The 26131-nt window shown below is 48.3% G+C and overlaps 1 protein-coding gene across 1 annotated transcript in view; it reads left to right on the top strand.

The window, feature by feature from the left end:
- The first annotated feature begins 823 nt into the window (after nt 1-823).
- GATA4 (GATA binding protein 4) overlaps nt 824-26131 on the top strand; it is a 58272-nt gene continuing 32964 nt past the window's right edge. The window contains 3 exon segments of the mRNA XM_017883701.1: nt 824-1165; nt 4730-5636; nt 5639-5818. Coding sequence (XP_017739190.1) covers nt 5210-5636; nt 5639-5818 — 607 coding nt within the window. The 5' untranslated portion in view covers nt 824-1165; nt 4730-5209.

Raw genomic sequence — 26131 nt, 5'->3', positions numbered from 1 at the left:
AATCTGGTTTGAGAAGCCTGTGCTGGGGGAAAAAACGCGGCCAAAAAAAAAAAAAAAAAAAAAAGTTTAACCGAAAGCGTGAGAGCCACCCGCCGGCTGTTATCTGGGGCTGAAGGCTGCGGTAATCGATGGGTTATTTTTACGCGGTAATAGGGCCCTGTGATTGCTCTATTAACCTTTAGACCTGTCTGAGCGACTCTGCGGCTCGCAGCCCCGCTGCGCGGGGGCCTCCAGGCCCTGACGCCGACTCCCAACTCAGGCCTGACACATTCCCCTCCCCCGTTCCCTGGAAGAGCCCCCTCCACGGAGAAGCTCCCCTGGACCGCCGGGCTCCCCAGTCCTTGCCACATCCCTTGGATTGGTGCCGCGGCCGCCGCAGGCTGCAGAAAAAACGGGGAATGATTGGAAGAGAGGAGGCAACGGGAGATGGGAAGTGTCGCCGGGAAGGGATGCAGACTTTGCTTAAATACATAAAATTGAGGGTGAGGCCTGGGCTCCCGACCGTCTCCCTGTGCTTTTGGGAAGGTAAAAGGGAGGCTTCGGTCTCTACGCTCTGATTTTAGGAGGCAGTCTGGGTGTCTCCTGAACCTCCCCGGAATGCGGGCAGGATACCCCTGCCCAGAAACTAGCATCCAGCCGGGCACTCCGGGTGACCCAGTGCCCCACACAAGATCGGGAGTTGAGCCCAAGAGGTCACCTTCTTCTCTACTGGCCCCGCCCCTCGCCCACCGCCGCGGGATGAGGACCACGGGAAGGGGGGCGGGGAGGGAGAAAGGAAACTCATTAATAAAGCTGACCCTGGGCACCACAGCGAACCCAATCGACCTCCGGCTGGGCTGCGGGCGACTCCCCGCGCCCTGCCTGTAGCACTCGGCGTTTTCCGCGGAGACCCCAGAGCCTGGACTTTGCCTGCTGGAGGAGCTTTCCGCACAGCCCGGCTGCCGGCGCCCGGCGGAGGTGTAGCCGGGCCGCGCTCCCCCGCCCCGCCCTTGCACGTGACTCCCGCAGGCCAGTCAGCGCCCGCGGGCCGAGTCGCAGGGCCAGGGACGCGAGCCGCGAGCAGGGGACTCGGAGGCGACCGGCGCAGGGGCCGCGAGAGGCTTCGCCGCCGCTCCAGCTCCGGGGGCGCCCAGGGGAGCGCGCGCGGAACCTCCAGGCCCAGCAGGTAGGGCTTTTTTCTTCCCTTTCTTTGCTCCTTCCCGCGGGCCCCCAAACTCGGAGCTTCTCCGCCCTTGCTGGTCTGGAGATAGAGAGGTAGTTGTGGGAGGAAAAGAGACATGCGCTCCTCCCTTCCCCGAAATTGGCCAACCCCGCGCTGCTTTTGACTTTGCCTTAGCAACATCTTTAAGTCAAAGTAAGACTTGGGGGCAAAACAGAGAAATACTGGAAGCGCTTTTGGATTCTTTCGTGTGAACTTGAACGCTTTCAATCCCTGCCCCCGTGTGCACATTCTTCAGCCCTGGTTTGCACATCGCAGGCCGGGGCCTGGGTGGTCACGGTGGCTGTGTGAAGTCGCACCCGAGACAGGCCGCACGGCAGCTCGCACATGGAGGGAGCAGACGGAGGCGTGTCGCCCACCAGCGACTCCGGGGAGCAGGGTGGCGGCGCCAGGCAGCGCCGCTGGGCCTCAGGGGCCCCCGGGAGACGCTCCGAGGGGCGGGCAGGCTGCTGAGTGGCGGAACTGCTCATGCCCTTTCTGGCCAGCCTCCTCGCCCTCGGGGCTGGGGTCCAGGGACTGAATGTTCCTCTGGGATCTCACCACCCCACCTACCCGCGCTGCTTCTGCCTGAAACTGGCCGAGGGCCCGAGCCCGGACCGGAGCCGTGACTTCCCTCCGCCGGCCACGGCGCTGCCAGGATCCGCCGGGTTATGTCGCTTGGCTTTGGGCTCAGGGGTCACCGTGGGCAGAGGGGAGTGCCGGGGTGGCGGACTCCACCAGGTGGAGGAAAGGAGGGGCCTTTTGGTTGAGGAGAGAGCGTGGGGGGGGGACCCGCGGCCGATGGAAGCCCTGGGGAAGTGCCGCCCGCACCGCGGAGTTTGGGGAAGCCCCTCGGGGAGAGCGTTTCCTGTATTCCCAGAAAAGGAAGACAACCGAGAGCAGGTTTCAGGCTTTTTAAGAAAGCCTGGGGCGAGGAGGTGATGCTCCGCACATTTCTGTGTCTCCTTCCCGGCTGCGGCCGACTTGGTTGTGCCGGCTCGTGTGTGACCGTCCTCCTTGCTGCAGGCCGTGAGCGGAGGCGTAAGCCCAGGCCAGCGAGGAGTGTCCTGTAAAGGGACGGGTACATTTGGGCGCTTGCAATTCTCCCATTCTCAAAAACCGATCGGAAGAGGGCTGTTGGTTGATTCTTGAAAGGAGAGTGTATTTCCTGTTGGCCTGAGAATTTGGGGTGAACTGGGACAAGTGATCAGAAGGAGAGCAAAAACTCCCCGATTCTGGCAGCCTCAGGAGCTGCTGGGCTTTCTCCGGAGGTGCTGGGCTTTCTCCACCAACTGCAGGATCCAGGTTCAATTTCAGCAACTAGCCAGAGGCGTTTTCAAAGAGTAACTAATTTCTTGTCTTTCCGGAAAGTTATAGAGGGATATTTTCTCCACCTTCTATTGTTGTAGTAATTCAACTCAGGCAATGTATCAGCCATTTGAAAAGGCAGAGAATGTGATAAAGACAAATATTCGATTTATGACATTTTTTGCATCTACATTTTAAAGTCTGCAAGTTGCTACCTGTGTGTATACTGGAAGTTGGATTATAAAATTCTGAATCTCCTTTCTTTGCCAATGTTATGAGAGAAAAAATATTACATTATCTTGAAGAACTGCAGGAGTTGAGTATTCCAGAAAATGCAATAAAATAGGTCAGCTACTTGATTTAAAAGTCAAATACTGGATCTTTTATTAAGGTAAACTCATAATTCTTTAACTTTGTTTTCAAAGGGAAAAGTTAGTGACCTCAGGTCAATTTTTTTATCTGTTCTGTAACCAAACTTGCTGGAATGAACTATTCGCCAAACTAATAGTTTATTGCATATTTTGAAAGCAAATAAGCTTTTAGGAGTTATCTTGTGATTATGTGATACAATACAGTACTATTAATTCCATTATTATTATTAGTGATGTTGCAAAAAAGGTGAAAAGCATTATGTGGTGTGTATTAAAGATTCCATTTCCAGATTTTACAGTAATAAAGATGATCATTTATTATAGTACATACATCTGAGGTACTTTCTTGTGTTACGTTAAAAATCTGTAGCAATAGTCAACTGTGTTTTAGAACTTTCTTTTTGCCCATTAGGACGGTTTTATAAAAATCTGTTATAAGTGTTTTACAAATATTAATTTATAATCCTCACTCCTAAGCTTCACGATGACTCTACAAAATAGGTGCCTTTAATATTTGCATTTTGCAGATGAGGAAACTGAGGCACAGAGAGGCTAAGTAATTTGTCTAAGGGTGTTTATTCTGTAAGTGTCAGAGCCTGGATTCAGTATATAGTTAATATTCTTGTAAATCTACTATTGAAATAAAAAAGAAATATTTGTCGGGAGTAGTTGCCTTTTCTTAAAGAGAGAAATGGAGTGTGCTGGACAGCTTCAAGCCCCTGGAGCCCTGCTGATCCCATCCCCTTCCCCCACCCCTTCTGATTGTACTTTGATCTTCCACAAGTTTCAAAACTTTCCAGTGCTTCGGTTCCCTCTTGTAAAATGAGGAGAGACACCTGTACAGTGAGTAGAGTTGTAGAGAAAAAGACTTGGAGGTAATTCAGACAGCAGGTAATTCAGAAAGTGGAGCTCTTGTTTTATCAGAAAAATTGCCTGATAGCAAAACGCAGGATGCTGGGAAGTATATAATCAAGTTCCACAAACTGCTCTTTCCCCAAGCTTCCACCTTGGTGTTAGGATTCTGCTTATGGGTGGACTTATGATTCCATATGAAGAACACATTCAGTGAATTAGAATGGTCCAGTGGGTTATTCTGTAGAGCAACATTGTACATTCTTCTCACTTTTCTGGTTCTGATATACAATTTGCAAAACGACTAAATTATAACTATATGCAAGAAACCTGTAACTTGTCCGATTTGAGGTACACATGGTATAGTGTGTGGATGAGGGTTTCACAGCCCTCTTCGTGAGGCTTAGCAGACACCGTTGTTCATTTATGAACATTTGGACTCTACTTCTGTTTTGTTTTTGTTTTTTGTTTTGTTTTTTTTTATTACAAACAAACTTTGTTAGGTTGTTATTTTGTATAGTTTGTCCTTGTCCCCCCAAGGACAATCTAAAGTTCTTTCTAGGTCGGTAATGCTTGGGGAGAGATGGGGGAACGGAGGAGATGAGAGATTTCTTGGGTCCCAGGTGCTCTGCATGAACCCCAAACTTTTGGGCTTACACTTACAAAAATATGCTTGCAGAATAAGGTAACATTAAAGTCCTTCCTGACAAGCAATATAAAAATAATTGACCAAGATCACAACCAATAACTGCACGCCCAAGACCCGGGAAGCCCCTGGTCCCCGGGGCGCCTCTCCCAGACTTGCCTGGGCCGCCTGACCCAACGCCTGGACAAAACAAAGGCCCCTGCTTCCCGGCACCGCGCGGCCTCCGGAGCTGGACCCCCAAACCCCCGTGGCGACTTCGATTGCAGCGTGGAAGAAACAACCACGCAAGTAGACAGTGGGTTCTGAAAGCTCTGGGATGAACCGCCCTCTCTCTTTTTCTTATTCCTCCTTTAGGAACCCGGCTGCAGCGAGGAGGAAGGAGCCAGCCTGGCGCTCTGCCTTGGAGCCAGCCTAGCAGCCTCTGCGCCCGTGGCCGCAGGTGTCCTGGAGGCCTCTCGGCGTGACGAGTGGGGGACCCGAAGGCCCGTGCGCCACCTCCAGGCTTGGACGCTGCCCTCCGTCTTCTGCCCCCAATAGGTGCTCCGGACCTCCAGGCCCTGGGGTGAATTCAGCTGCTCCTGCATCACCGTCCGGAACCACCAAAAATTCAGATTGGGATTTTCCGGAGTAAACAAGAACCTAGAGTCTTTGCTCAATGCTGGATTTAATACGTATATATTTTTAAGCGATTTGGTTTTTTCCCCTTTGATTTTTGGTCTTCGTGACAGTTCCTCCCACGCATATTATTGTTGTTGCCGTCGTTTTTTCTCCCCGCGTGGCTCCTTGACCTGCGAGGGAGAAGGAGGACCCCGAAGCCGGGAGCTCCCAGGGGCGATGTACCAGAGCCTGGCCATGGCCGCCAACCACGGGCCGCCCCCCGGTGCCTACGAGGCGGGCGGCCCCGGCGCCTTCATGCACGGCGCGGGCGCTGCATCCTCGCCGGTCTACGTGCCAACGCCCCGGGTGCCCTCCTCCGTGCTGGGCCTGTCCTACCTCCAGGGCGGAGGCGCAGGATCTGCGTCCGGAGGCGCCTCGGGCGGCAGCTCCGGTGCGGCCGCGTCTGGTGCCGGGCCCGGGACCCAGCAGGGCAGCCCAGGCTGGAGCCAGGCGGGAGCCGACGGAGCCGCCTACACCCCGCCGCCGGTGTCACCGCGCTTCTCCTTCCCGGGGCACCGGGTCCTGGCGGCCGCGCCGCCAGCCGCCGCGCCCGGGAAGCGCGGCCTACAGCGGGGCGGCGGAGCGGCTGTCGCGCGGCCTGGTGGCCCGAGCAGTACGGGCGCGCCGGCTTCGCGGGCTCCTACTCCAGCCCCTACCCGGCCTACATGGCCGACGTGGGCGCGTCCTGGGCCGCGGCCGCCGCCGCCTCCGCCGGCCCCTTCGACAGCCCGGTCCTGCACAGCCTACCCGGCCGGGCCAACCCCGCTGCCCGGCACCCCAATCTCGGTGAGTAGGAGCGCGAGGGCTGGGGCGCGTGGGAGCCGGGGCACAGGCCGTCTCGAGCCCGGTCTAGGGCCTCTTGTTTTTCCACGAGCGCCTTCGCTGGGCTGGGGATGGTGCTTGACCACCTCGGGTTTCCAGGGAAGGCAGAAGCCAGTGCGGGGCTGGCGACATCACAGCCCAGGAGATCGGCTTCTGTGCGGTGGCCGGACCTGCCCGCGGGGGCCCCTTCTGAGACGGTGGCGGGTCGGAGTGCGGCCCTCCCGGACATCGGCCGTGGCCACGCCGCGCTGTGGGTGACGCGGGAGGACAGCGGGCTCCCTGGAGAGCCGGGGGCGGCGGCCTGAGATCCCCTCGTGGACGGTGCTGTCGATTGCTGGGTTTCTGCGCCCATTTCCTCCCCACCCGCCCTCGGGCCTCCGCAGGGAACTGATTACAACGGTTTGGACCTTAGACCTTCTGGGCCATTTGGCGGCCCGGTCGGAGGATCCCTCGGGGTGGCTGATGCTGATGCTTTTCCTGTCGGGGGTCTCACACCGAGAACAAAGGAGGGATGGACAAAGGAGACGCCGGGGAGATGCGCGGAACTGGAGCGGGCACCTTGCGGGTGGCACCAGCCCGGCGCGTGGGCGCATCATGCCGGCGGCCGGGGGGGAACACAGGGACCCCAAACGGGCTGGTTTGTGACACCCGAGTTAAATGGAGACTTTGCAGTCGCTTGCACGCGTGGAGCCTTCTCTTCTCGCGTGGGCCAGGGTTGGAAATAACCATTGTGGTAGGTTCTATACAGTGTTTGCATCGGACGTCAGACGGGGGGGGACGGCAAACGTGTCTCCACGTCCACCGATTCACAGATAATCCCGGGGCAGCGGGATCTGAGAAGGGGAAGAAAGGGAAGTGGCAATCCCTAGTTCCAAATGCAAACGACCTCTGGAATTTCGGAAGAGACGGAGGAGGGAGTTTGAATTGAGCCCACCCTGTGGGGGAGGGAAGCCCGGACTTGAGAAGCAAAGCTCGCGTTTATTGACCACCTACTAAGTGCTAAATCCTTCTGCATTTGTTCTCACTTTGAAGAGTAAAGGTTGCCCCTGCCAGGTTTCCAGTCTTGGGCTGGCTCCGATAAAGGCCCGGGCTTTGAAGCGCTTTTAAATTATTCTCTGGCTCTGGGTGGCCAGGGAAGGTCCCCTGGGGTGCAGCCGAATACACATCGCCGGCAAACTGATTACCCTGGAAGTGGCGCCGAGGCCCGGTCTGTGGCTCTTGGTGTCCCCCCCCCATCCCTCTTGGGGAAGCCAGACGGCCACCCCCGGGGAGGAGGGTCCCCGCCGAGCCTCGCAGCGACCTTTGCGAGACTGGGCGGCGACATCTCCACACAATGGCGCCCGCGGGCGGGAGTGTGGGGCGGGGCGGGGCGCCCTGGCCTTGCGCGCTTACGGGGTCCGCTCCAGGGCCCTCTGGGGTCTCTGACTTAAAATGGGCAGGACTGGGTCAGGAGATCGAGACCATCCTGGCCAACATGTTGAAACCCCGCCTCTACTAAAATACAAAAAAAAAAAAAAATAGCCGGTAGTGGTGGCGGCGCCTGTAGTCCCAGCTACTCGGGAGACTGAGGCAGGAGAATCGCCTGAACCCGGGAGGCGGAGGTTGCAGTGAGCCGAGATCGCGCCACTGCACTCCAGCCTGGCGACAGAGCAAGACTCCGTCTCCAAAAAAAAAAAATAGGAGGACTGGTCCAGGGAGAGTTTGCTTTGTAACCCCGATAATCCTAGAGGGGATTTGGTGTTTGGTTAAGCAAAAGAGAGTTCAAAATCGTGAGTTACATCCAGCAGTGTAAAAACGAAGTATCAGCCGGGCGCGGTGGCTCACACCTGTAATCTCAGCACTTTGGGAGGCCCAGGCGGGCGGATCACGAGGTCAGGAGTTCCTGGCCAATGTGGTGAAACCCCATCTCTACTAAAAATACAAAAATTAGCTGGGTGTGGTGGTGCTTGCCTGTAGTCCCAATTACTTGGGAGGCTGAGGCCGGAGAGTCGCTTGAACCCCAGAGGTGGAGGTTGCAGTGAGCCGAGATTGCACCACTGCACTCCAGGCCTGGCGACAGAGGGAGACTCCGTCTCAAAACAAACAAACCAAAAAAAAAAAAACCTGAAATACCATGTGAGTGTGTGCACACAGGATTCAGATTTTAAAATGTCAGTCATGCCATGTAGAGGCTGCTGCTGAAGGGATGTTTCCCAAATTCCTGTGTCAGCAAATGGCAAGCTGACCTCCCTGTGCGTCTCTCTGCCAAGAACTGCCACCTGCCTTCTCTGGGCTCTTCCCGGATAGCTTATGAAGTCCACAGCCTTTGAGTCTGGCCTAGAGGGTAGATTTTCTCTTCCGCACGCAGCCAAGTGTTTTAGGAGAGGTGTAACTCTCTGTGAGGGAATACAGGGCATGTTGAACTTGTTGGCATTCATAGCTTCGGCGTGTTCTGCAGGTGGCACTTGCATAAAAGCAACTGAAGTTAAAAGCAATGCATGTGGTCAGGCGCGGAGGCTCATGCCTGTAATCCCAGAACTTTGGGAGGCTGAGGGGGGAGGATCATTTGAGGCCAAGAGTTCGAGGTGAGCCTGGGCAACATAGTGAGACCCCATCCCTACAAAACATTTTTAAAAATTAGTCAGGCATGGGGTTGGGTGCCTGTAGTCCCAGCTTCGGAAGCTGAGGTAGGAGGATCACATGAGCCCGAGACCACTGCACTCCAGCCTGGGTGACAGAGTGAGACCTGTCTCAAAAAAAAAAAGCCAGTGCATGTGAATGTGCTTTTTATATGTTCTTCCCATCACTTGGGCTCTCCTAGCTGCCTGGCAGCTTTAGTGAGGACCAGCATCACATACTAGCTGAGCCTGAGTGATGGAGGGAAGATGAGAATCGACCCCAGCGTTCTGAGGATTTGCCACTGAGCCCTAAGATGGCCAGACAGTGCGGTGGGAGGAGCACAGGGTTTTAAAGTTGGGCAAACCTAGATTCAGTTCTAGGAGCCTCGGGTCATCTTGGGTAAGTTACTTACCTCTCTTGGTCTCACCTCTTTTTCTGTAAAATGGGATCATCGTAACTTGTTTTAGTATTGCCTTAAATTAGAAAAATAAGGTAATACTTGTGAAGAATTTGGCTTTGGCCCTTCATAAATGATGGTTATTTTATTGAATGGCCACTCACTATCATGTGGCGTTACTAATTTTGCTGGTGTACCCAGGACTGAGGGTTTTCCCGGAATGTGGGTTTGTTAGTGGTAAACCTGGGACAGCCCCCAGTGAACACAGACTGTTGGACACTCAATAAAATGGTGCATGACCCATCGCTGCAGTTTGGTAATGAGCTGAGGACAAAGGAGAAACAGCTGAGGAGAAGCAGCTGAGAGCAAAGGAGAAGCAGCATTCTTCTTCCCTCTGCTGAGACTCTGGAAGTTGTCACTTAAGTGCTGCCATCTGCATTTGGTATTGAAGGGTGAGGAAGAGATTGTCAGGAATTTTTTTAAAAAAGAAATATTGGGCCGGGCGCGGTGGCTCACACCTGTAATCCCAGCACTTTGGGAGGCCGAGGTGGATGGATCATGAAGTCAGGAGATCGAGACCATTCTGGCAAACACGGTGAAACCCCGTCTCTACTAAAACATACAAAAAATTAGCTGGGCGTGGTGACGAGCACCTGTAGTCCCAGCTACTTGGGATGCTGAGGCAGGAGAATGGAGTGAACCCGAGAGGCGGAGCTTGCAGTGAGCCCAGATGGCGCCACTGCACTCCAGCCTGGGTGGCAGAGCGGGACTCCAGCTCAAAAAAATATGTATATATATTGACCATTTTATAGGGAAAAAAAAGAAAAAGAAAAAGAGGTCAGGCGCAGTGGCTCACACCTGTAATCCCACCCTTTGGGAGGCTGAGGTGGGAGGATTGTTTGAGCTCGGGAGCTTGAGATAAGCCTGGACAACATAGTGAGAGCACAGCTCTAAAAAAAAAAAAAAAAAAAAATTAGCTGGGCATGATAATGCTTGCATGTAACTCCAGCAACTCAGGAGGCTGAGGTGGGAGGTTCATTTGGGTCAGGGAGGTTGACTGAGGCTGCAGTGAGCCGTGATCGCACCACTGTACTCTTACCTGGAGAACAGAGCAAAGACCCTGTCTCAAAAAAAGAAAAAGAAAGGATATACTCTACTTTACTAATATGTTGTGTAGCACCATGAAATAATACAATGCAACCTGGCCTTTGGTTTAAATAACATATTTGTCACTATAAGTAAAACTATACAGACTAATTCACCCTTAACTCGGAAACTGTTTTTAATTTCACTGAGGAGAAATAAGAGAACATTTTTATTTTTCTGTGTAACTGCTGTAGTTTTAACAATATCTTGCCATAGTTCTTATGTTGGTTATTTGAATAGGGCAAAAATCAAAATAATAAAAGTTAACAGGGGCCTCTGTAAAGCCCTGAACTTAGGTTGGAAGAAGTAAGTGTGGCCTGATTGCAATGTATGTGAACTTTAATTCACTCCAAGTTCCATATGAGCTATGACCCTAAAACAACTGTTAAAATCATTAATTAGACTGCATGAATGGAATTATGTGACCTTACTGAGGGCAGGTACAGAGTCTTACTCATATTTAAGTGCCTGGCACATGTTGGACACTTAGCAAATATTTGCGTAGGGATCTTGGTGGTAATTGCCCCAGGACTCTGCCCTACCTGGGTCCAGCCACAGAGAATGGCTGCAGGAGTCCATTAAGAAGCAAACTGGGGAGCCCTAGGGGAAGGGTGGGCAGGATGGAAGAGGGTTCTGGAAACTTCAGGGAGCCACTGGTGGAAAGTAGGGCTTTTAGGCTAGAGAAGTCACTGAGTGGATAAAAGTGAGATGGAGTATGACTGTGTCCAAATTTCTAAAAATCAAAAAACAAAACAAAACAAAAAAAGACCATGGCCTTTTACCTCTGTGTTCCTGAAGGTGAGCGATATTAGATGCGAGAACACTCCTAGATGATTGTGGTTGTGTGGAAATGCAATATGGAATATGACTTGTGTTCATCATAAACTCCTGGGCACTGGAAACACTGTGGTGGAGGTCGGCGGACAGTTCCTGCCTTGCAGGGGCTAGGATCTGCATGCGCCTGTGAAACAGACATAGCCGGAGAATGTAGCTGTTGCCTTTTAAAGAACCCAGTGACGGTGGTTACACATGTATCTCCATATGGCAATATTGTGGAGCTGTGCTCTTAAAATGGGATCTTTTATTGCGTGTACATTACACCTCAGTGAAGCTGATTTTTGTACCAGTTAATGCTTATGAGTACTTAAGGCTGAAAAGGAGACCGAAATGGAAATAGATTGTAAATATGCCTTGACGGATATATGGTGGTAGGTGTTACTGGAAAGGCTAGGAAAATATATTTTACTATGGAATAACAATTATTTTGTGTAATGGAGAAATAAGCAATTATGATATTCTCCCAGGATTTCAAAATTTTGAGTCATTTTAGAGTCAATAAAAATAACAACACAATGAAATACATGTACAGTATATCACTGTGTTACCCAAACAATTTATTTAAAAGCAGTTTTGCCCCATTAGGGATGGAGTGGGGGCATTCAAGGTGTTCTCGGAGTTTGTGTATGGTGCAGGTCAGTGAAAAACCCTGAAGTGTTTTCTGGATCTTTTGGGACCTGCTTATCAAGTACGCTAGTGGCTTTCAGAGTCGGCTCATTTGTGTGGGGAACTTTGTGAAACTGGAGAATGATTTGTCAGTCTTCAGGAAAACCAAAGTTGTTTAACTTTCTGGTTACCACCCTGAGCAGGTCAGTCAGAGCTGGGGTTGGTCTGTGGTGCTAAGCTGGGAACGAATTAAATAAGGAAGGTGTGTTGGGGTAGCCAGGGGTGTGTCACTACCTCTAGTGAGCCCAATTGTGTCCCATCAAAAGGTCAGGCCACATTTGCTAGGCACTTTCTAAGCACTCAGGTGGAATGATGCCCAGGAGACAGTTCTAGATAACGTTTTATTCTGTATCCCTTCCCATTTCTTTTCTTACTTAAATGCACTAAGAAAACAAACATACTGAGGTGTGGGGAAACAGGAACTCTGATACCTGTGGGTGGGAGTGTAAATCGCTCTGACCTTTATGGAGAGTCTTTGGTGTAGTAGCCATAAAATTGCGAAGTAGACAGCCCTGACTCCGGAATTTTCATTTCTAGGGATTGGTTCCACAAATACACTGGCACATATTAATTTCAGTATTGCTCTTAATAACAAAATTGGAAATAATCTACATGTGCATCCTCAGGGGACTGTTTGTATGCATGTGGCACGTAGAAACCATAAGCTATGTGGGCATAAAAATAATGAAGTTCGTTATCTAATGTATGGAATCCTCACAAAGACATTTATAAATGCAGGAAGTGTATATAGCACTTTACTCTTTGTGTTAAAAAAAAAAAAAAAAAAGGAAGAAAAAGATTATATTCACTTGAAAATACAAAATCTCACAAGAAAGTTGTAACACAGATTTGCCTGTGGGGAGGAAAGCCGGTAGGTGAGGGGTACTGGTAGAAAAGGGATTTTCACTATGCATGCCTTGGAACTCTTTGAATTTTTTAACCACCTTAATCATTTTTATAGTCATTTCTGTGCTTTATTAATCCATTTAATAACAAGAAAATACATTTAACATACAAGGAAGTTAAAGTTAAGTTTAATCTAAAAATTTCAAATCATTGGCTGGGTGCAGTGGCTCACGCCTGTAATCCCAGCACTTTGGGAGGCCAAGGCGGGCGGATCGTGAGATCAGGAGTTCAAGACCAGCCTGGCCAACGTGGTGAAACCCTGTCTCTACTAAAAATACAAAAATTAGCTGGGCATGGTGGCACGTGCCTGTAATCCCAGCTGCTCAGGAGGCTGAGGCAGGAGAACTGCTTGAACCCGGGAGTCGGAGGTTGCAGTGAACCAAGATCACACCACTGCATTCCAGCCTGGGCAACAGAGCAAGACTCCATCTCTGGAAAAAAAATTCAAATCATCTTTGCCATTTTTAAGTATACAGTTCAGTAGTGTTAAGTATATTCGCATTGCTGTGTATCAGATCTTTAGAACTTAAACTCTGCCCATTAAAATACGACTCCCATTCCTCTCCACACCAGCCCCTGGTAGCCCCCATTCTATTTTCTTTTTCTTGTGAATTTGACCACTCTAGGGACCTCATACAAGTAGAATCATACAGTATTTGTCCTTTTGTTTCTGGCTAATGTCACTTAACATAATGTCTTCATGATTCATCCGTGTTGTATCATGTGCCAGAATTTCCTTCCTTTTTAAGGCTGAATAATATTCCTTTGTATGTGTAGACCACGTTTGGTTTATCCATTCATCCATGGATGGACACCTGAGATGCTTCTCCCTCTTGGCTATTGTGAATAATGCTGCTATGAACATGGGTATGCAAATGGAACTTTTGAATATTGAAGGATGTGACTATATTACCTATTTTTAAAAATATATTAAACTAATTAAGTTTTAAAAAACAGATATATGGTATTCATGAATCAACTTCCTGAAAGTAGAGTTTTTTTAAAAAAAAGAAGATTCTGTATTGAGTGTTTATGTATGTACAGGAAAATTGCTTTAAGGTATAGGTTGCTTTTTATTAAATTTGTCTTTTGCCCATTCTTTTACAATTTTGGGGGTTTTCCTTTGTGCTCAAGCTTCCTCTACCTTATAGGTAGATCAAAACCATCCTGAGTGACAATCCTGTATTTGGCTTTTGATTTTGCTTATCTCACAGGAGGTTGCTTTACTGAGAGGGGCGAGTCTCTCCTCCTGGTCTCAGTACTGGTAGTAGATCTAAGTCAGCAATGGGCAGACACCCCAACCCCACACTACTGTGGCGTCGCCACTTGTGGGCACAAACACTCACCTACTAGGCAATGGTGGCCTCTCCAGGTAGGCAGTTTTCCCTCAGGTTATATTGGAGTCAGAACCTGCCTGAAAACCGCTAACCGGCTGCAGTGGTGGGATTGTGTGAAGAACAAGTTACCTTCCTCCAGGGCAAGGTGATTCTTTTCAACAAATTTTAAGACAATTTAGTTGTACTGAATTTAGAGCTGAAGCCAGTTGCAAATGTAGCTGCTTGTGTTTGCATAAGAAAGAGGAAGTATGCTGGTTTTCCTTTCCTCGTTCCAGAAGGGGGCAATTCTTGCGGATGAGAGCTGCTGCTTTAAGAACTTGAAGCAAGTTTTCAGACATCTGAGACTATTTGTCTTTTGGGAACTTATTTGTCCTAGCCTGCTTGCAGAACCAGCTGATAAGGCTCTCTTGGGAAGGAGTATCGCTCTGCTGTATTGACCTCTGGTAGACCATGACATGGCCCCACGTACCATACAACATAGACCGGTTACTAAGACTAATTTAATGGCTATCTCTAGAGCTACTCTTTTGTCACCTTCTAAAGAAGACCGGGAAGATAATATGAATGGGGTTATAATAGGAATAATCTTGAATCTGTTTTGATTTATACAAAGTACATTGATAAATTTTGGTACATTCATGTTTGGATCCTGGCTAACAACTTTTTAGGGAGAGTAGCCTGTATCTTGCATGACATTCCATTGAACAGTAAGGTGGATCCCAGTCAATGAAGAAATCATCTGATGCCAGGGACTTTGAAGTCTTTCTCCAAGAGGTAGATATGATGATCTCTGTTTTGCTGAAAAGGAAGCTGATACCAGAAAGAGGCTGTAATCTCAGGTCCCGATGGGTAGTAACAGCCCTGGTTTGGAACCCAGTAAGTCCAACCTGCAGGATTGTACTTTCCCCCTTTCCCCACATTTTGCATTTGCCAGATCTGATATGAGAGCACGTAGCTCTTCAGAACCAGAAGCTATGTGTGATTGAAGAGCTCTATTAAAACCTTAGGATTTTCCATGACTTGTCGCTCCCATCCGCTTCCTCTCCCCAGGGTAGCTTCTTGTCTGAGTTTCCGTTTGCTTCCCACCAATGACTGTCTCTCTAGGACCAATGTCGTCCTCAGGTCCCTTCTGTATCATTCCTCAGCTGCAAGCGCTGCAGTTGAGGAATGCAATGTTAGGAATCCCAGTGTTGCACAAACTTCCTTTTTAGCCCTTGGATTCTGGTGTGCAGAGAATTAAAGAGACTTCCCGGGATTCAGACCCTTCCAATGAGTGGATTCTCCTAACTCTGGGGGAACTGTTGACGGCTTAAGAGCAAAACCATATGGCTCACTCAAAAATCCCTTTCCAAAGAGAAATCTATAACTGACCTCTCTGTCTTCCCTTTTCTCTGAAGATTTCAAATATATTTGTGGTAAAAGCAGAGAAAGAAAAGGAGAAAAGCACAATAAAAGCACAATAATGATGATTTTAGTAAAGATGAGAATAGGGGCATGGATCAAGACAGTGACTTAAACCCCAGGCAGGAAAAGTCCCGTGGAATTGGTCTGAACTGAACGCAGCAGCCCATCAGTGGAAGTTTTCTTGTTTCTGGCAGGTGGCCTATGCTTTTATCTGTTACTGCTCTGTAATCAGAATTGAGCCACTATATTCAAGCTTCTTATCTGAATGATGGGAATTTGGTTTTCTGGCCTTCTGCGTTTTGCAGGAGCCCAAGAATTGACTTGATGTTTTAAAATACGTTTTTCCTCCAAAGGAGGAGTATAATCCAGACAGGTGGGCCATTCTCTGTGTTTAAAGGCACTGAAAAGCCTCTGCAAGTAAAATTTGAGGCTGTCTGTAACCCACATTGAATAGTTCCAGATATGTTTTATTTTGGAGGATGAAAAATCAAGAAGTGACTACCACAGTTTGGTGGGAATTTTGAATTTTGAAGTTTTCCTTTGTACTCGAGATTCCTCAAGATTCTTCCATGCAGATCAAAGCCATGGGTTTGGGGATCCCCTAATCGCAAATTCAGTTTTGCTTCTTAAAATCTAATTCAGTCCTTAAGTTATTTTTTAAATTTTCCTTTCTACTGCCCGGTTTAAATCTCCATTTCTACTTCTAGAAATCCAGTCAAACCTTATCACCTCCATTTAGAACTGATCAATAGCAACTGGTGAGCAGGTTAATTATAATCGCAGAATAAACGCTGAAGTCTCAAAGTTCACCACTTTTGCAATGTTTCCAAACCCCTCGGGACCATGCCAGGCGGCGCCCATTGACCCATGCCGAGCAGGTGCGGGAGTTTGAACCAGGGGCAGACAATCGGATCTGATTCAAACAACTCAATTTGGTTTCTTATCTAGAGGTTTTCCTATCTTATGATGTCTGTCATTTCAGATAAAAAAGAGTTCATCAATTGAGCTAGGAAATGGCAAGTTACATTTTATTCTGATAAAAGTTTTCTAGTTGTTGTTTTATCAGCTTGGGTTGAAATTGTGTCTCTGTCAAGGTCTGCAATGACCTTTTCAGATATTTTATCAGGTATTAGGTGGGGGAGTCCTTTTTTTTTCTTTCTTTGACCTAGAAAAGAATGACCTGACTTCCAAGATCATAAATCAAACCAGGTAAAGAGAGGCAATAATACAGGTTGCCCCTCAAAATTGAGTAGGCGGGGAAAACAAACAACAAATAAAACCTTTCCCTAGCATTTAGGGAGAACTTAACTTGACCCTAAATAAAGAATGTGGTTCCCACGGAGTGCACAGATACACGAAAATACTGCTTATATTAAAAAAGAAAATGTTTTCCAGGCCAAAATGGCTTCAGAAAACACATAGTATTTTTTTTTTCAAGTAGTATCAGGGAAACTTCTTTCTTTTATTAAACTCAATGTATATTTATTACAGAAAAATGGAAAATTCACATAAACCAATGTGAAAATAATTGGTAATCTTACCATCCAAAGATAACCACTGTTAGGCATTAATCCTTGACTTTTAGTTATCATACATATACAGGCATGTTTATAACTACATTATTAAGTAGTCATAAAAGTTACTGTTTAAAGTCATTTCAGCACTGATGGCAGTTTCTGTAAAATTAGTGACCCAGACTGGATCCTTAAACCCTGAAGATATTTTTAAATAAAGCAGAAATGAGAAATTGACCAGCACTGTCAATAACAGCCGAATGGAAGAGATGGGTGTAAAATATGTTTTCAATCTTATGGTATATCATTTATAGCCACTTTAAAACTAAAGCATATTTGTAAGTTTTAAATTAGGGTCCTTGAAGTGAGGTGCCCCCAGGATGTGTGATTTAGAAGTCCTCACTGGGGAACAGGAGTTGCAGCGCTCAATATGCCATTTAAGAACAGAAAACCAAACACCGCATGTTCTCACTCATAGGTGGGAACTGAACAATGACATCACTTGGATTCGGGAAGGGGAACATCACACATCGGGGCCTATCATGGGGAGGGGGGAGGGGGGAGGGATTGCATTGGGAGTCATACCTGATATAAATGACGAATTGATGGGTGCTGACGAGTTGATGGGTGCAGCACACCAACATGGCACAAGTATACATATGTAACAAACCTGCACGTTATGCACACGTACCCTAGAACTTAAAGTATAATAAAAAAAAAAAAAAAGAAAAAGAAAAGGGGTGACCCGAGATCCCAGCAGCTGCAGGGAGGTGAAAGCACATTGGTCTGGCGCGGAGAAAGCCTGGGCTCCTCTCCCAGACCCTTGTCTTCCTGCCGTGTGACTCACTGTGCCTCTCTCTGCTTGTGTGGCCATTTGTAGGTGAAGAAATCAGGCCAGGTACAGCAGTGGTGAGGACTGCTATACTGCCCTTTGGAGATGTTTAAAATCCAGTGTCTTCTGGCATGCCCCGTGATAGCTGTTCAGGCTGACTTTGTCTTTCCCGGTACCACAGAGGCCACATTAACAGTGAGCCTTCCTGCGCCTGCGTGGACATCAAACTCAAATTCATCCTTGCCTGTGTCAGGCAGGTTTCCATGGCTGCCTGCCTCGTTTTAAGCAACTCTGTGAAATCTTGGGTTTGATGGACTCATCTTTTCTTTTTACCTTTTATTTTAGGTTTGGGGGTGCATGTACGGGTTTGTTACATAGGGTAAACTCGTGTCACGGGGGTTTGTTGTACAGATTATTTCATCACCCAGGTATTAAGCCCCAGTACCCAATGCTTACCTTTTCTACTCCTCTCCCTCCTCCCACCCTCCACGGTCAATGAGACACCAGCATCTGCTGTTTCCTTCTTTTTGTTCGTAAGTTCTCATCATTCAGCTCCCACGTACATGTGAGAACATGGGAGTCGGTTTCCTTTCCTGCGTTAGTGTGTTGAGGATAATACTTTCCTGCGTGAGTGTGTTGAGGATAATAGCGTGAGTTGTGTTGAGATTAATAGCTTTGCGGGCTGCGTGACGTGTTGTTTGAGGATAATAGCTTCCTGGGCGTGAGTTGTTGTTTGAGATTAATACAGTTTTGCCTGCGTGAGTGTGCTGAGGATAATACTTTCCTGCGTGAGTGTGTTGAGGATAATACTTTCCTGCGTGAGTGTGTTGAGGATAATAGCCTCCAGCTCCATGTATGTTCCCTCAAGAGACTTGATCTGGTTCTTTCTTATGGCTGCGTTGTTTTTCTTATGCAAAGTGACCTCAGTTGCTCTTGAGTTTCCTGCTGCTTGGGCTTTGCTTTTCTGTTAATAAACCCACTCAGTGTTGTCTGCAGGTTTAGGCAGTGGTGGAGATTTCATAGAAGGTCAGCTCCCTTCACACCCCAGCTCCACATGCGTGATTTTGCTTCATCCATCCACCAGCCAATAAATACTTCTCCCCGCTCCCTGCGAGCCTGGCACTGGTCAGGCTGTAAAGATAGAAAAGGAACAGAAGTGTCTCCGAATCCCAGCAGCTTAGAGCTTGCTAGGGGAGGGAACACGTGGATGTGCACTCTTAGGGCAGGGGATGAAGCACAAGGGGGCGAAACTGGGTTCTGCGGAGCGCTTAGGATACCGAAACTGGCCTCAGCGCCTGAAGTCCAGGCCAGGCTTCCTAGGCAAGGCAGACTTGTGGAATCCTAAAGGATGGATGAGTAGGAGTTTGCTGCCTATGGGAAGGTCATTCTGAGCCCAGGACTTAGCTTGAATCAGGCTGTTCTGCAGTCCTGAGTGGAAGGCGCAAGGCAGGAATGCAAGCAGAGGCATGTCGTTGAGGGATGTTAGAAGGCTGGAAAGGTGAGCAGGATTCGAGCAGCACTTCAGATACAGCGCATTGGTTATGGTATAGAAAGGCGCAAGCTCCTGGCTCTTGGTTTTGTTTTGCACCCATGCAGGGTGATGAGCGCCTCCCGCTGAGTCACCCATTTCCCATAGGAGAAGGAACTCTGGTTAAAATGAAGCCACACGCTACAGGCCTGTTTTGGAGGATTTATGTGATGTGCTTCGGCAGTAGGGCATGGCGGCTGTGTGGTTTGAGTTCAAGTTGAGGGCCAAAAGGGGACAAAACTCAAGCCAATTTTAGTCCCCAAATCTGGATCCCTGCCCTGGGAAGGAAGAGGAGTGTTACTCTGACCCAGAAGGTCAAACATCTTGTAATTCTGCCCTCTTGAACTTCTCTAAAGGTGGTGGGATAAAATAGGCATACAATATAGATAATTACAGGGGACAATACTATGATGCAAGGATGGATTGCCAGACCCTGTAGGGTGGATTCACCTATCTCCCAGGAGGTGTAGAGGTGAAGAGGAAGGGCTCAGATTAACCAGTCTTTCTTTCTCATTTGAACCTCTCTCACTTTGATCCACCGCCCTGCCTTTAAGTTCAATTTATACCTTTTAAATAAGTTTTAAAAAAAACTTTTTTGAGACAGACTTTCACTTTGTTGCCCAGGCTGGTCTCTAACTCCTGGGCTCAAGCGATCCTCCCACCTCAGCCTCCCAAAGTGCTAGGATTACTGGTGTGAACCACCACGCCCCACCTAAGTAAGTTTTTTAATGTGAAAATTTCAAACATAATAAAATAGAGAGTAGAATATTCATCCCTCAGCTTTGACAAATATCAATTCATGACCAGCTGTTTAATCTATACATTACTCACTTCCCCCATACAGTGTTATTTTGAAGCATATTCCATACAGCATGTCATTTTACCCACAAATACTTTTGTATATATCTCTAAAAAGTACAAGGACTCTTTTATTTAAAAAAAATACAGCCCCAGTGCCATGTTATCACCCTGAAACAAATCGTCACTCTTTAATAACATTAAATATCCAGTCACTGTTCAAATGTCCCAGTTTGTCTAATTGTCTTTTAACGCCTTGTTCCAATCAGGATCTAAATGAGGTCTAAGCGTTGCCTGTGTTATGCCTCTTAAGTTTCTTTTAATCTATGCATTTCTCTTTCATCTCCTTTTCTTCTCCTTGCATTCTGTTCGCTAAAGAAATGAGGCTTTTCCCAGAGGACTGCTGCAGACTGGATTTTGTTGACTGCATTCTCTTGATGACATTGAACATGTGCCTCTGTCCCCTGTTGCTCATGTAAGTCTGTGGTGGGAAAAATGGGCATAGTCAGATTCAGGTTTGTGATGGCAGCAGCCCTGGGTGCTCATCGCCTAGACCCTTTGCTTCGTTAGGCATTGCTAATGGTGATGTTCTAATGCCATCATTCCTTCTTCATTTGTTAGCTGGAATTCTTCTATAGCAACAAGCACATTTTTAGCTTATGGAATATTTGGTTACCTTGAGGTACAGTTTGTCTAGGAAAGGCAGGATACATGCCTACTACTGTCACTTTACTTTTCATTGTTCAAAAGAACAAATTAGTTCTCTGGCATCCTTCAACGATTACCAATGAAATTAAGTTGTTTTCAGCATGATTAAGAACTCATGGACTTCAGCTGACTGTAGAGGCTCATGCCTGTAATCCCAGTACTTTGGGAGGCTGAGGCTGGAGGATCGTTTGAACCTAGGAGTTTGAAGCTAGCCTGAGCAACATAGTGAGAGCCTGTCTCTACCAAAATAATAGTAATAATAATAATAATAATTCGGCAGAGGCGGTAACATGTGCCTGTAGTCCCAGATACTTGGGAGGCTGAGGTGGGAGGATCGCTTGAGCCTGGGAGTTCGAGGCTGCAGTGACCTGTGGTCCAACCACTGCAATCAGCAAGACCCTGTCTTTTTAAAACAAAACAAAACAAAAAACCCTCATTGGTTTAAACAAGTATGATGTGTTTCTATCCTTGTATCCTGATTGATGCTCAGATTGTCCTATCTTTGCTAGAGGGAACTTGCTCAAACTGAGCTTTTTTGACAAAATCTTAGTTTAATAGTTTCTTGCTTTCCATCCTATAAAATGTCCTAATCTCTTTTTATGAGTTTTCCCTTGTCAGGCCTGGATTTGGCCATTTCCCCCAAGAAACCTGGTTCCTGTTAGTGAGGAATGGCATTTGGAGATCAATCTCAGAGCTAGCTCTGCCAGCTGGGCTTATTGCTACTGGGTTAGTCATTCAACATGCAGAGTTAGGAAATACGTACCCCTCCTACCCCAAAGATAAGATAAAACACAGCATGTCTTCATACTGATGCTTTCAATTCAAATTTAGGGCTAAAAGGCTTTTACTTGCTTTATTCATCCTTTTAAAAAAATTGTCATAAACTATACATAAGATAAATGTACCATTTTAGCCATTATTAAGTGTACAGTTGGGTGGCATTAAGTACATCCACAGTGTTGTGCAACCATCACCCCCATCAGTCTCCGGAACTCTTGCATCTTCCCAAGCGAAACTCTGTACCCATTAAATAATGTCTGCATACCCGCTTCTCCCCAGCCTCAGGCAGCCCCCATTCTGCTCTCTGTCTCTCTGAGTGTAACTACTTTAGTTACGTGGAAGGACACAGTATTCTCTTGTGACGGGCTCATTTCCTTTGGTGTAGTATCTTCAAGGTTTCTCCGTTTTGCAGCATGTCAGAATGCAGCGTGTCTTTTTTTTTTGAAGGCTGAATAATATTCCATTATATGGATCGATACTGTATTTTGTTTATCCATCCATCCCTCTACAGACACTTGGGTTGCATCTGCCCTTTGACCATTGTGAGTAATGCTGCCATTTTTACCTGGGTGAACAAACACCCATTCAACTCCCTGCTTTTACTTCTTCAGGGTATATACCCAAAAGTGGCACTGCTGGATCCTAGGGTAATTCTATGTGGTTTTTAGGGACCATCATCCCGTTTTCCAGAGACTGCACCATTTTATATCCTTCACGGCATCTTTACATCTGTCAATCTTTCCATCCACACCAAAAATCCCATTCTCAACATCTCCAACATAATTCTTCATTTTCTTTATGTCATAACATCCACATCTCTGAGTAATAATAGCAACACTTCACCAGCAGTACCAGTTCTGAAACCCACCCTGTGTGGCTTGCCTTTTGACACTGGGTTCACCTCCAGTGTTTCTAGCTCTTGGCTGTGGGCTTCTCATCACTTTCCTGAGCTGGTGGCACATGGGCAGGCATGATTAAATAAGTGCCTTAGGGACACACGCACAAAGAAGTGTGTGTGGTGTGTGTGTGTGTGTGTGTGTGTATCAAATGCGTTGCTCACATGGGGGCTGAAGGCAGAGGCTTGAGAGAGGAGGCGATCACAGGCCTAACCCAGCCGTGGGAGTGAGTGGGTGATGGCAGAGGACATGGAAGGAGGAAAAGTCACAGGCGAAATGGGGAAGGAAATCCATGGGGGAGCCAGTGGCCATTGTCTTTCTCTTGAGCTCCCGTAGCCACAGTGTGAAGGGAAGAGCTGCGCAGTGTACACCGGCTGGGGTGGGTCATCCTGACGTGGCCCGCCCAGGGGTGGCCTTCGCATTTGCTTCGCCGCCTTCATTCTCTGCTGTCCTTCTGTGTTGTCATGGAAGGAGTCATGCTTTGTCCTTGGAGCCCACGCATTCCCTGTGGGGCTGGGGTGGAGATGAGGGAGGAGGGGCACCCCTGTAGTGGTAAATGGGATCCGGTCATCTGGCCCACGCCAATGTCATCGCACTCCCCATCGGGGATTTAGATCCATATTTTCCCAGCAGCTTCATTTGCTGGGTTGAGAAAGTCTGGAGGAACTTTTGAATAGGGAGTTGAGTACATTTTGAGTAGGTTGTGAAAGTTACAAAAGACTATCTCACCACCAGTCCCACTGAAGCTCCCTGCATCATGCAAGGGCTGGGGCATCTGATCCCGCACTGGCCCCCACCCTCAGCAGCCTACCACTCCAGGCACAGGCCGGGAAGTGGATGCCACTGCCAGGGAGGGAACTTGCAGAACCGAAGGCCTCTTTTTGACTGGTTTCCTGTTGGGAGAAGAGCAAATCCCACAGTATTTCTGGAGAGTGCTTGAGTTTCACTGCGTAGGCTGGGGTGAGTCTTGGTCTTAGTGGGGATGGCAAAGGTTTGTGAAACTCCTGCCCCTCGCTGTTGACTCTGGAGGTCAGACTTGCTGCTGCCTGCCTGTCGTGGCAGGGAAGAGCGTGGACCCAGCAGCCTTGGCTCACAGCGAGTGCTGACCCTGAGCCATTATTACTCCGCACCTTGGCAATCCATCTGGTACTGATGGCCTCAGAGGGAAGCAGAAGGTGCATCTTGCAAGTGCATGAAAGCCAGTAGTGGGAAAGGGGTCTGGGGGCAGGGGAGCGGCCTCAGGCCTCTGCATCTCTGTGTGGCTTGTCTCTGCAAGCAGCTTTTGACTCATCTCCAGGCACAATTCCTGAGCATCAGCCAGTGGCCTCTGTTCTCACTATACCTTCTGGTACTGTCCTTTTATTTAGATTATAGTTCCACTAGTCTGGAAGTATTTGCAGGGCAAGAATTATGCCACATTTCCTTTTGGGGTCCGGAATACAATCACCTGGAACATACCAGACACATGCACGTGTTCCTTCACTGAAAAAATGCAACCGGGAACTCATCCTGAAGCATTTGGCAACTTTGGCTCACATATTCAGACCTCCGTGAATGGCTCTGCTGAGACATCTCCAGTGGGGAGCAGAGCCATCCTTATAAAAGGAACCTGAGAAACAGGAGCCCAGGGATGAGCCCGTGTGGATCCCTGGCCAGTTTTACAGGGAGAAGGAGCCTGAGAGACGTCGGGGGAGATTGAGGGAGCAAAGGCGCCCAAAACCTAGAAGGCCAGGAGGCCAGAGGAGAGTGCAGAAAGTTCTAACATTATGTTCTCAAAGGTAGTAACACTACCTTTGAACAGGGCAGTGAGGTGTGGCCAACACCGGAGACCTCCTGGGTCTGAGGCAGGGAGAAAGGTGCAGGTGGAGATGTCCCGGGGACAGTTGCACAGGTGGTGGTGGCTGGAGTCTGAGGGCTATAAGGGCTGGTGCACACGTGGGACCCTCCAGCCTCCGTTTGAACCCTTGAGAGTAGGAGAGAGCCCCCAGGGGAGTGGGGGTGGTGCAGAGGGCTGGAGGAGGAGCTCTGCAGAGCTGGCTTCTGATGCAGTTGGAGGGCTTGGGAGGCCCAGAGCCAGGCAAGGGAGATGAGGAAGTGGACAGGCAGTGTGCCCTCGCGTTTGCCTATAAACACCCCTGGCCCCCTCACTTGATCCCTTGGTGCTCTGCTGGGCCCTGATGGTGCCCTCCTGGCTTCCAAAGGCCCCCCGCCATCTTCACATTCCATCAGTGTTCTGGACCCAGAGCAGATGACTCACAATCTCCTGCCAGCTCAAAGGGACTTCTGGAGTGTTCACTCAGCTAGTTTATCCTTTCCCATCTTGGGTGCCTCAGCCCACTGTTTTTCCCTCCAACTCACTCTGAGTAGATTCCCCAGGATCCTTCCTGGAGAGCCCCTTGAGGCACCAGGAGAGCTGTGTGTGCCAGCCATGTTCTCAGCCTCATCATAACAAATGCCACAAGGAAAGAAGCTCCCTTCAGACCCTGTTTAAAGGTGTTTAAAGGCAGTAAGTGCCTGTCAATCTTGGAGGATAGTGACTCCCTGCCTGAAAAGCTTCACAGAAGTGACAGGACACTTTCCTTCAGGGAATGTTGATACTGAGTTTCCTTCCCCGTGTAAACACGTCTCCAGGAGTGGCATAAATAGTGGGGATCCTTTCTCCAGCACAAAGCAGAGGATGGGGGGAGAAGGAAGAGGAGAATGGACCCGCCTGCTGGGAAGGGGAGAGCTGGCCATATAAGCAGCTGTTCCTGGTGAAGGGGGACCCCATTAGCCAGACCCCTTTTTCCTTTGTTTTCAGGAATTTTGCTTATAATCCTTATGGGGACCTCCAGCTTTTTATTTGGCAGTTGATAAGGAGAGGCAGTAGAGTCTAGTAAGTGGTTAAAGAAGCTGGAGTCAGGCACCTGATTTAAAATTCCAGCTAGCCTGGGCGCGGTGGCTCACGCCTGCAGCACTTTGGGAGGCCAAGGCGGACAGATTGCTTGAGCTCAGGCGTTCAAGACCAGACTGGGCAACATGGTGAAACCCCTTCTCTACCAAAAATACAAAAAATTTGCCTGGCATGATAGTGTGTGTCTGTGGCCCGAGCTAGGGATAGTGTGTGTCTGTGGCCCCAGCTGTGGTGGGAGGATCGCTTGAGTCTGGGAGATGGAGACTGCAGCGAGCCATGATCTAGCCCGGGCGCCAGAGTGAGACTGTCTCCAAAAAAAAAGTAAAAAAAAATTTCAGCTTTACCCCATATAATGTCACCCAGTTTTCATGCCCATAAAATTGGAATAGAAACTACTCCACAGAAGCTAAGAAATAATATTCATAAGCATAGTACTTGGCATGTAGTAAGTATCTACAAATGTTAGTCTGTATTTATTTGTTATTTATAGATGGAGTTTCATTCTTGTTGCCCAGGCTAGAGTGCAGTGGTGCGATCTCGGCTCACTGTGACCTCCACCTCCCAGTTTCAAGCGATTCTCCTGCCTCAGCCTCACGAGTAGCTGGGATTACAGGCCCCTGCCACCACACCCAGCTAATCTTGTATTTTTAGTAGAGATGGGGTTTCACCATGTTGGCCAAGCTGGTCTCAAACTCCTTGTCAGGTGATTCACCCATCTCGACCTCCCAAAGTGCTGGGATTACAGGTGTGAGCCACTGCACTCAGCCAAATATTAGTCATTAAGCCAACCATTAATAAATGCTAGCTATTGTCATTAAAGGAAATATTTAAAATAGGATCTTTTTTGTTTTACTTTTATTTTTGAAACGGGTCTTACTCTGTTGCTCAGGCTGGAGTGCAGTGCTGCAATCATAGCTCACTGCAGCCTCGAACTTCTGGACTCAAGCACTCCTCCTGCCTCTGCCTCCTAAGTAGCTGGGACTACAGGTGTGCCCCACCGTACCCAGCTTTTTCATTTTTTTTAATTATCATTTTAC

This window comes from Rhinopithecus bieti, unplaced genomic scaffold (assembly GCF_001698545.2).
Source record: "Rhinopithecus bieti isolate Rb0 unplaced genomic scaffold, ASM169854v2 scaffold_13857, whole genome shotgun sequence".
Lineage (NCBI taxonomy): Eukaryota > Metazoa > Chordata > Mammalia > Primates > Cercopithecidae > Rhinopithecus > Rhinopithecus bieti.
Note: the sequence above shows the minus strand (reverse complement) of the source record. Positions and strands in the feature narration are given on the sequence as shown.